Raw genomic sequence first — 14,699 nt, 5'->3', positions numbered from 1 at the left:
CCATAGTGTGGTTCATCAACAAGCAGGGCGGAGCCAGGTCCTACCCGCTATGTCGAGAAGCACTCAGACTCTGGCAGTGGGCGATCTCTTCCCAATGGTTTCTGATTGCAACGCACATCCCTGGGAGGTCCAACGTCATAGCAGACAGACTGAGCAGAACAATTCTCATGCCTCACGAGTGGTCTCCGAACCAGTTAGTTGCGGACCAAATCTTCCGCAGATGGGGCCAACCTTGCTGCAACCTTTTTGCAACTCCCTTCAACAGCAAGTGCAGCAATTTCTTTTCTCTCCTTCCACTTCCTGGACATTCCCCCAGAGATGCTCTAGTCCACGATTGGCCCCAGGGACTTCTTTATGCATTCCCTCCTTTCCCCCTCAGCTAATTCAGAAGGCTACTGTTTTGGGTTGCAAAATTATCCTCATTACTCCTTACTGGCCTTGACAAATATGGTTTCCATTCCTGCATCGCTATCTTCTCGAACAGCCTTGGACTCTGGACCTAGTTCCAGACCTCCTGATTCATCAGTCGGTCGGGCTGCACCAATCTCTGCACTCTCTCCACCTCACAGTGTGGTTGCTCCACTTCCAACCTTAGCCATGCTCCCAGATATCTCCCCCTCTGTGCGCGAAATCCTTTTGTCTTCACACAAGTCTACGACCAGAAAAACTTACGCTAGTAAGTGGAAATGTTTTTCTTCCTGGGCAGAGGCAAAAGTATAGACCCCTTTTCAGCCCCTGTACACTCCATTTTGGAATTTCTCACGGAGCACTTCCATGCTGGGTCCGCTTCCGCTACAATTAGAGTTCAGTTAGCGGCAATTTCAGATTTTCACATTGGCCTGTCGGAAAACAATATCATGTCCCATAAGCTGTGTAAAGCCTTTCTCAAAGGAACCACTCTGCTCAGGCCCCCAGTGAGAGATCCTCCACCACCCTGGGATCTAAATTTGATTTTAGCTTTGCTGATTTTGCCCCCTTTCGAACCTGCAGCTTCTTGTTCACTGAAGTTCTTATCTTGGAAAACCCTTTTTCTGGTAGCTATTACTTACTTCAGCCAGAAGAGTTTCGGAACTACAGGCTCTTTCTACCCGTCCCCCATACCTCGTGTTCCACAGTGACAGGGTTGCTCTTAGGACTAATCCTTCCTTCCTTCCTAAGGTCTCTTCAGAGAGTAACTTGAATCAGTCCATAGACCTTCCTGTGTTTTTCCCTAACCACTCCAACAGGGCGGAGTATAAGTTGCATCAGTTAGATGTTCACAGGCAACTACGCAGTAGGATTTATGCATTCTAGGATAGCATTCATTTATTACTATGTCTGCAGTTAGACTTACCAAATGAGATCTGGGTATCTATCGCCAGGCATCATGGGATATAGGGGGGGCCTCGAGCCAGTAAGCAGCTCTTGAGCTTTTGAAGATGGCCGAGTCGGAGCCCAGGATCGGCTCCGAACCCAACCAGCAAGAAAGAAGGCGAGAAGAAGACAACTAACATGGAACGTTATGGTAGGTACATAACTTCTTTTTCTTACTTATGCCTAAATCTTCAAGCAAAGATGTTAATACTTTTAACCAGAAGTTAGGTACTGCATCTGGGCCTGGGTTTTTTCTGGTTAGAGGCTTTTCTTAACTTTGTTTCAATCTCTCTGACTGTTATTTCATCCTATGTCATATCCTGCACCTTTAAACTTCTTATTCTGTCATTTACTTATTTGATATATTTAGCATCTTTGTTATGTTCCACAGGATCTTCATAAATACTTCTCCAAAATGTATCTATTTCTTCTTTTTTTTTTTTGGTGGTCTTTCAGTTTCTTTTACCTTGTTTCCCAGTTCTCTATAAAACTTTTTTTGGGTCATCAGTAAAGTATTTTGTACTTTTCCTTTATATTTGTCTGTGTTATCTTCTAAGTTTTTCTGTCTGTGCTGAGAGTTTTAGTTTATTTGCGATTAGTGCATGATAGATCTGATCCTGATCTGTTCTAAACTGCACATTGCTTTTGTCACATCTATCTTTCCGAGTATGTTTGTTGATCTGTTCCCTCTTCTGTACTCTTCTAGCAGTGACACTTATTGACTTAATTGCTTTATACTTTTCTCTATTCCATACTTCCATGATGGTATTTGATTTATCCCCTTCCCTTCCCTCACTATCCTGTGCTCTTGTGGTAGAACTTTATCAGTTATTAATTTAGCTGCATAGTATTATGTCCAGTTTACTTCTGTTATATTGCATGGAACTCTATAGACAGTCCTAATTACTGTGTTCATTTGTTTTATCATACTTCTGATTTTTGGGGGGTTTATTGACCTTCTGCAGTCTATTTATTTCATTGATCTTAATATATCTATCTCTGTTAAATCAAGTAACTCTTCTCTTAGCTCATTTTCTTCTGAATTGAAGGCACATTTTTGTTTTCCATTTTCCTGCGGACATTCTGTAGAAAGTTCCATAGCATCTTCAGTTTCAGCCTGTGCCATCCGTTGATCTGTCATATGGGGGAACACACTGGCCTGTCACTACTCAACATTAACTGTCAAGAGTTTCCACAGTTTCCTGTTCCTTCTCTTGCTGTCCAGCTTCAAGTGAACATTTATACTGATGTCCTGTGGAAGGCTCCAAAATATCTTCATATGGCACCTGACCAATTGCTTCCCGTTTCATTGGTTTCCCCTTAATTTGGATGTCCATTGCTCTATCCTCTTGTGGTGCTTTCTGATTTAGATTTTCTGTACTGAATTCGTCACTTCGCAGGTACTCCATTACTTCATTTTCTATTTCGTTAACTTCTGTATTACTAATTTCCTTTTCTACTTTTCCTCTTTGTCTTCTTATTTTTTGTATTATATAGTTTGCTATGTTTGGATTCCTTTGCTTGTGTTTCTCTTGAAATATCTTTAGTGCTGTTCTTTTTGCATTGATTAGTTTTTGTTTTCTCATAGCTATTACACCATATTAAATCTCTCTTTCTTTCCCATGTCCATATTTCTTTTTCAGATGTCTCCTGATCTTCCTGTTTCTCCTTACTTTGGTGACTCACTCCATCATGCTGTAATGTGATGTGTTAGACCTTCTCCACCAAATCGTTCACTTTGCAGGCACTCCATAACTTCAACTTCTGTTTTTATTGTGACATTTTCCATATCTGTATGCCTTTGCCTTTTTTATATTGATTAATTTGGCTTTTGCCTTTGCATAAATATTGCACCATATCAAATTTCTTTCTTTCCCATGTCCATATTTCTTTTTTATACTTCTCAGAAATCTCTAGGTTTCGTTGTTTATATTTTCACACTTCTTCAGATGCTTCTTTATATTGTTTTTCACAAACCTGTTGTATTAATGAACACAAACTTTTTATTCAAAGCCTCTAACAGTTTTGTTGTGGAAGTGTTTTTCTTTCCTATAATTTCTCTCTTAACCTTTTTGCATATCTTGTGTCTGGAAATTCTAGGCATTTTGCATAATAGTAACAATGCATAATTTCTTATCCTCATTACTCCACTTTGTCATCTTTATGGCTCTCAATTTTTGTGATTTTGTGGACTGCTACTTCCTTCTACAACAGCCATCCTCCCCTCTGGGCCTGGCCTAGCCCCATTGTAAGAATGTTTCTGTATTTTGAGGATTCTACACTTTTGTTTTTTCCAGTCCTGGCACCAGTGCACCTACGAGGACTGGACACTTTTTTTATCCTGGGTTTTGTGCACCCAGCTGTCTTTTTTAGTTTTTGACCTACTTCTTTTCCCCAGCTGGGTGAGTTTATCGATGATGCCTGAGTGGGGGGATAGTGTCAAAAACCTTGGCCAAGTCAAGATAGGCAGTATGCACTGTTTTGCCTTCATCCAAGGCTTTGGTGACATTTTTAAAGAAGTCCATCAGGTTTAATAAGCATGATCTGCCTTTAACGAAACCAAATTAGGTCTGGTCAAGAGTTTGAAGGTGGTCTGTATCCTTGTTGATTTAGGTCCACTATGATTCTTTTCATGGCCTTGCAGGTAAGGCTGGTTAGACTTACTGGTCTATAATTCCCAGTGTCAGTTGAGAGACCCCCTTTGTGCAAAGGGATCACATTTGCAGTTTTTCATTTGGGTGGGACAAAGCCAGTACTTAGACTGTGATTGAAGAGAGTACCCAATGGTTCCACCAGCTCCTGTTTTAGACAATTTAGTAAGCAGCCTGAGATGTTGTCTGGTCCCATAGTGGCTGCGTTTTTTGGCCTTGGAGAGGGCAGTTATGACCTGCTCATTGGAGATGCTAGGTAGAGGACTGGTAGCTGGTATATTTTGAGGTATGATTGATGGGGACAGTGGAATGAAGCTTTTGCTGAACATGTTTGCTGTCTGGTTGGCAATTTTCACAGGTTCCATATGAGTTGTACCATCCACTAGTAATTAGGCACAAATCTGAGCCTTCCCTTTAAGATTTCAGATGTAGTTATAGAAACCCCGCTAACAGAAAGTCATATGTTAGTAAAGTGAAAAGGTTTTCTAGTTGGTTCCACCAACATAACTAGCACTCATTCAAGGCTAGATGTTCTCTGGTTTTACAATATTTATGCGGGTTACTATCCTGTGGCCTTTCTTGCTCCTCTATCAAGGTTCATTTATCTGCCATTTTAGCATCCTTGCCCACTGATCCTCCTCTTTCAAAGCATTTTCATGTCAAAATGTCTTTGAAAGGGATTTTGTATAGGATCTCCCAAGAAAACGTATGCCCCCTCCCTGGGATCTCAATTTTGTGGTATAGAATCTCACACTTGGTCTGTTTGAAACAGCTAACCTGGCTGACTTGAGTTTCTTAACATGGAAGACAGTTTTATTGTTTGATCTAACCTTTGCAATGATGATATCCGAGTTACAAGCTCTTACAATGAATCAGCCTCATCTCATTTTCCACAGAGAAAAGGTTTCTTTGAGAACTAATCCTTTTATGCATAAAGTGATAGCCAAGTTGACTTTAAGCCAAAGTTTCCCTTTTTCCCAAACTGAAAAATGAGGGAGAAAAGGATAACCCCATACCTTGGATGTCCACAGGCAACTCTGGTACTATTTTGACAGAATGAAATCTTTCAGATCTTCAGATCAATTGTTCATTTATTGTGAAGGGAAAACAAAGGGACAGTTTGTGTTAAAGTAGATTATTTCCAAGTGGTTGTCTAAGGGTATTACCTTTTGTTATACTCAACATGACAAAATTATTGTAGGCCAGGTCAAGGCCTATTCTATCAGGCCTTTGACTTAATCTGTGGCTTTTTGGAAGTTGTTGGATTCTGGAAATATTCTAGAAGCTACAATGTGGTCCTCTACATACATTTACAAAGCACTATAAGTTAATTCCTTCCCTTGGTCTAGATGAGACTTTGCTAGGACCATTCTCCAGGAGCTCCTGGACACTTGCCTTTCAACCTCACAAACGTGGTAAGCTAAGGTAATCTACCCATATAGCTAAGGCTACTGCAGCACTGATCAGTATGATCAGCATAGTACAGTTGTGTAAGCAGACTTGCCGTAATAGTAATTCTTCGAACAGTCACTGCTGCACTAGCCGTTCCCTCCCTCCATCTTCCTTGTATTTTGGTGTGTTATTTATGCCATGATGTGAATATTTATTCTTTGTTGTTCCTACCATTGTCCTTTCAAGGAACAGCCACACTCTGTGTTGGCATAAAAGCTCTGAAGGGCTTGGTGCCCAAACCTATCTTTTTAGTCCTCTTCGCTTCAACTGACTGTTGGTTTGGGGATTTGGAAGGTGCCTTTCGATGCTGTGGAAGCTGGCTGATTGCTATTTCCTTGGCAGAATGTAATTAACTAAGGCTACTGTAGCAGTGATCATTCAAACATCTACTGCTTTGGTAAGTATATTTATGCAGCTGTTATTTAGCTGTTCGTTTATAACATACGAATGTATATTCAGATGTACAAGTCTGTCAGTAATGCCTGCATGGTAGATTTAATGTAATGTATAATAACTTGAGTGACTTGATGTTTAATGGACACTCGTGTTAAGAGTTGTTTTTTTCTTTTGTGTGTGAGGTTTAGTTGAAATGTTTTCTTTTATTATGTTCACAAATCTCTGACTGTAAATATTGTTGTGATTATTTTACAAACTGAAAATCCAATAAAAACTTAAAAAAAAAAGTAATGCATGCATGGGGAATAGTGTCGAAGGTCTTAACAGGTCCAGATATTCTTGTTTAAAAGTACAGTACTGTCTCATGATGGTCCTTTAAAACACAAAGCACCAGGACTTTGCTTTGACAAGGCCAAATTGAGGAGGGTGATTTTTAATGTCCCGATTAATAAGTCTGAGATAATACACTCCTTAGCTGTACATATGAGGTTAGTGAAACTAATAGGTCTGTAGTTACCAGGGTCCATATTTGGGCCACCCTTAAGTAATCAGAATGGCTGTTTCCAAACTTCAAGAATATAAGCAGTGGAGAGACTTAGATAAAAGAGAGTGCATAGGGCTTCATGTAGGCCAAGCTTGGCACTAATAATCCAACAGCCTAGTGTGTTATTAGGGCTCATAGATGAGGTGTTTTGAGAGGGCTTGGAGAACTTTTCCATAATAATTAGAGGGAGGCTGGGATTGTGGAATTTGTGTAACAATGTTAACTCTGGGTGGAGTAAAACTGGCCCTAAATGTGTCAGCCAGAATATTTATATCCTTCGGTTCAGTATTGTTGTGTACTAGCACTGAAAAGTTTTCAGTGCTAATTCTTAACTTCTGATATAAAAGCAAGATTTGTAATTATTTTTGGTTTTATTGTTTTTTTTAAGTTCATACTCAGCTTTCAGCTTTTCCTAATGGTTCTTTTTCACTCTTTGCTAGTTTGCTTAAGTGAGCTCTTAAGGTAGGGCGAATGAGATCTCTTATAAGCATTAAGCAGTATCTTCCTCTTGCTGTGCAATTTATCGATAAGGGTATTCCAGCGTAGGGGGTTGTTTTTTTAAATTTCTCATTTCCGGTATGCATAGGGACCACATCTTATCAGTGCAGCTGTTTGAGGATGTAGAATTCCGAAGCATAAACATAAGCTTTACCAATGGGATCCATTGGAGGAGGAGGATTAGAACAACATTTAATTAGGTCGTCGGGTAGTTGAAGAAGGTGTGCTTTGGGAAGTCCCGAAATCCAGAGGTATGTATTTACAGGGGAAGTGCCACCAGTTAGAATTAAAAAGATCATGAATTTCAGGTCAGGTTTAACAAGTCAGGATGATACATGCAGAGATGTGCATGAAGTGACCATATTTGTCAGGACTAGATTTAGGATTGTGATGCCCCTAGTAAGATGGCTAACTATTAGTAAAAGACAGTTATTTATAATGTGAACAAAGTGTTACGCATACTTACCAATTAAGTAAGAAGTTGATGGGTAGTTGAAATCCCCAGTAGAAAGGAATTGAGTTTAATGGGGATATTTTAGCTGAAGTGTTAATGTTGCTATCGTGCTTAACCTATCTGAGCTGGTTGAGTTGTACTTTAGCATAGCAAGACTATGAATTGCACCCTCTTATCTCATGTGTGATGAAAGTAAACATATTAATTTGATATTGTTTGCTAAAGGCTGCCAGCCCCATCTAACTTCAGTTTTGTTTTGTCATTGCCTAGATCACATGAATAAGGTAGAGATACATAGATGAGTTTGCCAGAATATTTGACTCCCTTTATTTTAAAACTTTTCATTATCCCATATATTTTCATTAGAAGTAGGGGTTGTTTACGAAGAGTACGTAGATATTTCAAGAATATCTCCAAGTCCTTGTCATAGTTCATTATTCTTTTTTTAAAATCAGTGGCCATTTTGAACCAACGTTGGGCTGACACAGCTTCCATTCATCCATGGGGCAACATTGCTTCATGTCTTTATCCTGTGGTAGTCAGATATTTGTAAGGAGTGCATACAGAGCATGACTTACCTTACTTCTGTCTTCATAGAAGAGTGTTACGGGTGTATATCCTGCTCACATTATTAGTTCATTCCCCTTATCTAATTTTTGGGAATTTGTTCCCCTGTAAATACAGGGGGGTTCTCTGTAACAGAGTTCTGAGATATCTCAGCATCTGGGGAACTGTAGTCTTATTGCTTACAGATTACTGTCCAGACTCCTTGAATATTCAGTATTGCCACTGGTCAGGCAATTGCTGCTTGCTTTTTTTGCACTTGTGTGGTACTTCTCAGAGACATTGCATCATACATCACACTTTGTGTCAGGGCTCGTATTGCAGTAGATAGCACACTCACCCTTGCTGCTGGAAGACTAGAAGACTTTGGGTTTCTATTCCCACTCCAAGTGACCTGATTGCTGGTATTGCAGTGCATTATTAAGGAAATACTGCACTCCTGAGAGTGTCATCCTTTGAGTGAGACATTAAACCGAAGTCCCATCTACTTGAGTTAGTGGTAACTCAGGTGAAGGTAAACGATCCTACAGCACTTTTTGAAAATAGTAGGGAAAGGTCACTGATTCACTCACCAAATTTCCCCCTAGTAGTAGAGATAGCACTTCGGGTCTCCCCTGAAAAGAGACTACTAGTGAGTAAGGTCTAGTCTGCTCAACAAAGGATGGATAAGATAGACAGTGATATCTCTGCAATTTGTTTGTGACACTTCACATTGCTGAATGCCTGCTGGGACTGCAGCTGTTGTCTGCGTTTTTAGGGTTCTCATTTCACAGCTTGTCAGGTTCTTTGACTTTATGAACGCTTGTTTCTTGCACACCCTAACTTGAGGTATTGGTGATATTATTTATGTTGGGTCTGACTCTCAAGTGCTGACAGTAACGTCAGTCATATAGAGTCTGCAGCATAACAGAGATGTATTATTTCAAGAATAGGATCTTTGACCATAGCTAGAGGTTGAGTTGGCGCAAAGCCTCCTCATTGCTCGACTTAGTGCTAGAGTGAAGTTTTACATGTGAGAATTGGTGGCCTGATGGAGGTTTGTTTAGAGCCATCAGTGTGAACTAGTTATATCTGCTTGTATGATTTTTATATTGTACTGTAGTCACTTACAATAGAGATTACCAACTTGGATGTTTTTCAGTTCAGTGGCCCAAAACTAGATGTAAAACGTTCAATGTCTCCAGTAAAGTCTTGCCAGTACTTGGGTAGAGAATGCCCTTATTGAAAGTGGAGTCAGAGTAAGCTTTAGTGTTAGATGTAATTTAACTAATTCCATCCTGAGCAGCAGGAGGCTAATTAATCTCCTTGCTTTCTGACTTGTTCTAACCCTCACATGCTTCTGGAGAGATTTTCTCCAAAATCCTCCACTGAAAACACACTTCGAATGATTTGCAATGTCTGATAAATGAGGTGAGTTACAAAAATTATAAAATGTGAAAGATCTAAATTAGTGTGCTACTCACTGGTGTTAGAATGAAGGGTCTTTTTGTAGATGCTGATTTTATATTGCAGATTTATGACAGGAAATTTGTATTTTTTTTTGCCAGAACTGACTAGCATTATGGTTTAACAAAGGGTTATATCTCATTAAGTGTGCAGGATGCATCCAAGATATCCATGAGACAGTTCACCTGTTTGAGAGCTTCCCAATGAAGTATGACAAGAGTAGGTAGCAAACTGCTGCTTTATCATATTGTAGCATCTAAATAAATTATGTCAGTAATATTTTCACAATATTTCAAAACAATATTAATGTACAAAACTGCATATTAGATGGCAAGTATGGTGGTAACACTGCATATCTTAATGTTTTATATAAGGTGATACCATTTCTTCACTTGTAGATCATACAGCTTTTATGTTGTTAATGCAGTTATGAAAATACAGCTAATAGTTATAATTATATTACCATGTGCAGCGGTTAGCATTGTCGCCTCACAGCAAGAGGTTCTCCCATTCGATTCTCGGCTGGAGCGCCTCCTGTGTGGAGTCTGCATGTCCTCCCAGTGATCAAGTGACGTTAAAGACATGTATGTAGGTGCGAGCGTGAATAGGTGTGCCTTCTTTGCAGGTTGGGCGTTGGGCTGGCAACTTGGCACTGTAAAAATCCACTGCCAATCATTAGCAGACCGGAGTTCCAATGTGGCGACCCCTAACTGGGAAAAGCTGAAAGACATAACTAGTTATAATTGCATTACCAAAAAGCATTTGTATCTCAGAATGTCTTCACATTACCCACAGTGTTTTAATGTCATTTTTTTGTACCAACACCTACTGCTTGCTTACATCATCCCAAAATTCCAGTATTGCACTCCATTTTTGCATTATATATGTAAACATGGAATATATCATTTTCCGTAACTTTTTGCAAACATTCCTTAATAACTCCAAGTATGCATATCCAGTGGGGACCATTTAACTATGCATGCTTAGCATATCATGCCAGCTTGTAGATGCCACCTTGATGCCTTAATTATAGGTATGTATCTGTGCCAGGATTCACAAAATAGACTTGGAAAACACTGATGAGTATACTTATTGCAGGAGTTTAGGGAAGTGATCTGTAAAGATTACTATACTCTTTACAAGACGCAGCATTTAAATTTGTATTGCACTGTATGTCTGTTTTGGATCTTTTCTCTCTGGGTCTCCAGTGAAAAGGTGTAGCTTCTAATTACTCATGTGGATTGACCCAGTAAACAAATGCCAATAAGTAAATAATACACAAGAACTCTGCTATCTTAATAACTATACTGTTGTAGGAAGCAGTGAATTAAGTTGTTGTGTCTTTCAGCTTTTCCCGGTTAGGGGTCCCGGAACTCCGATCCGCTAATGATTGGTAGTTGATTTTTACGTGCCGAGTTACCAGCCCTGCCGCACAACCTTCAACAAAGGTACGCCCATTCACGCATGTCTCCACGCAGAAGACGCTCTAGCTGAAGCAGTGAATTAAGTAAGAAGCAGAATTTGCTAGTTGCACTGGCAGTCTGGCTTTTGTACTTTGATGAACACTGTAAGGTGTTGTCCATGTTTATGTGAAATTAAATACTGCCAGTGGCTTACCGTGTGTATTAACAGTTGCTATAGACTGATCTTTCTTGAAATAGAAGACTCTTGCTCCCTTATCTTGTTTTGCAGTAAGAGACAATATTATCATAAAGGTTAAGGTAGTAGATTTAAAGCTGGATACCTTGTTTTCAGTCCCATTTCATCTCCCACACACAATTATTTATTTATAGATTTACTGGGCAGCACAATGGTACAGCAGTTAATGTTGCCTCACAGCAAGAGGTTCTCCAGTTCGATTCTCAGCCGGGGTGCATTTTTTGTGTGGAGTCTGCATGTCCTCCCTGCATTCATGTGGATTTCCTCTGGGTACTCCGGTTTTCTCTCACATTCCAAAAACATGCATCTGCAGCCTTTCCCCCCCAGGCCTCTGCTGAAAATAGGCTTTGTCCTAGTCAGACTTTCCTGGTCAACAAATGCCAAATAAATAAAATTCAGACATAATTTGGATGAATGGATTGGAAACTACAAATTTGTTTCTGGGTTAGATAGAGGCAGCAAGTAAATGTCGCAACATATCTTTGTGCTGCTTGCCACTGGGTTATTCATATGCAAAATATTAGGGCTAAAAACTACCACAGGAGCGTAAGTCTAGGCTTAAGGTCCTCACAGATTAGTTGTCTAGTAAGTACCTATGAACCTAAGTACCTACAAAGTGAAAAAATGAAAATTAGCTCTTTGAAAACATGTGTTAACATTATTTTACTGCACAGAAGTGCATTGCCCTCTCACAAAGTGAAAAAGGCAATTCTAGTCGTGTCCCATCTCAGTTAGTGCATAACACTGCCATTTACTGCTGCATGAAATCTTCAGGTTTGGGGCAGAGAATTAAGGCTCTGCACTGCTACTAAGCTTCCTTCAACCATCATTTGCTTTTTGCTTGACTCTCATCAATTAACCACACAACACTCCTAGGACATCCCTGAACATGGGTTATACTTAGTAAGGTTATGCAGCCAAGAAAGAAATAACATAACAGTAATGTGGTTTGGGGGAAATGGTTCTTATAAAAAAAAAATTCTAAGAGCTTTTTCCCGCAAACCATTTAACTTAATCAGCTGACATCAGGATCCTTCATCAGTCATGCTGTTCTCATCATACAAGGTAAGTCATGGGAATGTTATACAAAACGTTATCAGTGATTTTAGTTTTTTTCAGATCAGCTGGCTTAGCAAATAAAATGCAGTTCAGTGAGGTCATTTTGATCATGCAGCATGTGTGAAGGAATACAGTGCCACTAGAGTGGGTGTTACAGGTGAACACTCCCAACATACTGACCCCTCGGAGATGATCATAAGTTACAGGAGAGCAAATGGTACATTCACTGACAGGAGTTTGGGGAAATTTTGCTCCTGTTAGAAAATAAACATCGTATAATTGTGGATTCTTTTACTGTGCCTGTTTTTTGTGGTGAGTTGGAATGTTGGCATCTTTCTTATGTTGCTTTTGCCTAAGCTGAGATCTTCTACAATGTCGTTGGTCAACTGAACTACTGTTACAGTGTTATCATACACACACACACACACACACACACACACACACACACACACACACACACACACATATATATATATATATATATATATATATATATATATATATATATATGTACATACACAGATGCAGATGTAAATATAGATATTAGATAGCTTTGCATGTACGCGTGCATGTGTGCAGCCACTTGTGTTTATTTTGAAGTGTAAGGAAGCCGCGGTGGTACAGCGGTTGGGTTGTGGCCTCACAGCAAGAGGTTCTCCCGTTCGATTCTCAGCTAGTGTGCGGGGAGTGCCTTCTGTGTGGAATCTGCATGTCCTCCCCATGGTCGAGTGGCCTCCGAAAGACATGCGTAGAATGGGTGTGCCTTCGCTGAAGGTTGGGCGTCGGGCTGGCAACTCGGCACCCTAGAAATCTACTGCCAATCATTAGCGGACCGGAGTTCCACTGTGGCGACCCCTTACTGGGAAAAGCTAGAAAGACAAACATTCATATGCCATTTTTTGTTTTGGTTGGTTGTTTATTTAGCTAGATGAGTTTCTGTAACTGGATCTCGTGAAGGGTGACTTTCAGATTGTGTGATTATATTCTTATGCCTGTTACAGCATCTATGTGCATGTATGTTGACTCTTCTAATTTATGCTCTTCAGGTTTATGTATTGGACAGACTGGGGTGCTAATCCGAAAATTGAACGAGCTGGAATGGATGCATCCAACCGCATTGTGATTGTTGCTTCCAACTTGACTTGGCCTAATGGTCTGGCTATTGACTACGAGACAGAGAGATTATACTGGGCAGATGCTGGCATGAAAACCATTGAGCTTGCCAACTTGGATGGAACTGACAGACAGGTAAGGAAGAAGCTGACAACATTACATGTGGTCACGTGATTACTCTTTGCAATAAAACTTCCTGTGAAGTATGTAATAGATAGTATCTGATGAAGTTTCAAACTATTGAGATGAAAACACTTATTGGAAGTGTGTATGTGTGTGTGTGTGCCATATATATATATTCATAGATTCAGAGATTCTTACTAAGCTAACTGCTCTTGTGAGCCATTTTAAGCTTCGCCAATTATCCCTTGTAAGACTCAAACCTTGCACCTAGTGTTTGTAAGGCAAACACCTTAACCATTAGGCCACCCTCCCAACCCTATATATATATATATATATATATATATATATATATATGTGTGTGTGTGTCTGTGTCTATGTGTGTGTGTGTGTGTGTGTGTGTGTATATATATATATATATATATATACATATATATATATATATAGTATATGTAAATATGTATGTAAATATGCATGTAATATGTAAATGTATATATATGTAAATATATATATGAGTGTGTGTGTGTGTGTGTGTGTGTGTGTGTGTGTATATATATATATATATATATATATATAAGAGAAACTGTTGAAGTGAAGCAAAACAACCAAAAACAAAAGCAGGAAGCGAGGCAGTCAGAAATAGCACCAAAACTCCAAGTCCAATGGTAAGTTGAACGCAGCTTTATTAAAAATCCAGTAGCGTTTTCGCTGCTAAAAAAGAGTTGCAGCTTCTTCAGAACAAACAAACAAAGTGAATATTAGCGCCAAATATTTAAGAGGAAATCAGAGGTGTGGCAATGACATCACTTCCTCTAGTGAGCTATTTCACTTTAAATTCACAATCAGCAAAATAAAATCTAGCGTTTACATCAACATAAAAATAAAAAACATCAAGTTATAAGCACAATGTTACAACCTTCATATTAAAAATTGAAATCTACTTTAGATTTAAATGAATTATAAAATTAAAAGTTGTCAAGTTGCATGGATATATATATATTCTAACTTGCAACTAATGTAAAATAACTTCTTTTGTAACTTAAAATTCTTTCACTAGATCACACTAAAGAAATAGTAGACTTGTCTAGTGACATATACATATAAATCAGTGTTATGAAAATTATGAAAGTATAAACAAACATATTCTGAAAATACTATCTCATGTAACTTGTTAACTTTAGGATTGCTGCTATGTTGCAGTTCTCATTTAAACCTGGGTCACTGAATGCATCAAGCCTTATTTGCCATTCCAATTCTCTAAATTCTAGCATCAGTGTAAGTGGACCACCTCTGATGCTAGGTGGTATGTGGTCAATGGCCATAAAATGAAATTTATGGCCAGGATTTCTTGAAATGTGTTTTGATAAGGCACTTTTTTTCCAAATTTTTT

The 14,699-nt window shown here is 39.1% G+C and overlaps 1 protein-coding gene across 3 annotated transcripts in view; it reads left to right on the top strand.

The window, feature by feature from the left end:
- Positions 1–14,699, top strand: part of LRP4 (LDL receptor related protein 4) — a 2,374,694-nt gene that overhangs the window by 1,881,638 nt on the left and 478,357 nt on the right. For all 3 annotated transcript variants that reach the window (XM_044082533.1, XM_044082532.1, XM_044082534.1), the window contains exon 20: positions 13,123–13,324. In XM_044082533.1, the coding sequence (XP_043938468.1) occupies positions 13,123–13,324 (202 nt within the window). The remainder of the gene's footprint in view (positions 1–13,122; positions 13,325–14,699) is intronic.

This window comes from Protopterus annectens, chromosome 9.part0 (assembly GCF_019279795.1).
Source record: "Protopterus annectens isolate FY-2018-M chromosome 9.part0, PAN1.0, whole genome shotgun sequence".
NCBI classification, from domain to species: domain Eukaryota; kingdom Metazoa; phylum Chordata; order Ceratodontiformes; family Protopteridae; genus Protopterus; species Protopterus annectens.
This window is presented reverse-complemented; position numbering and strand designations above follow the sequence as displayed.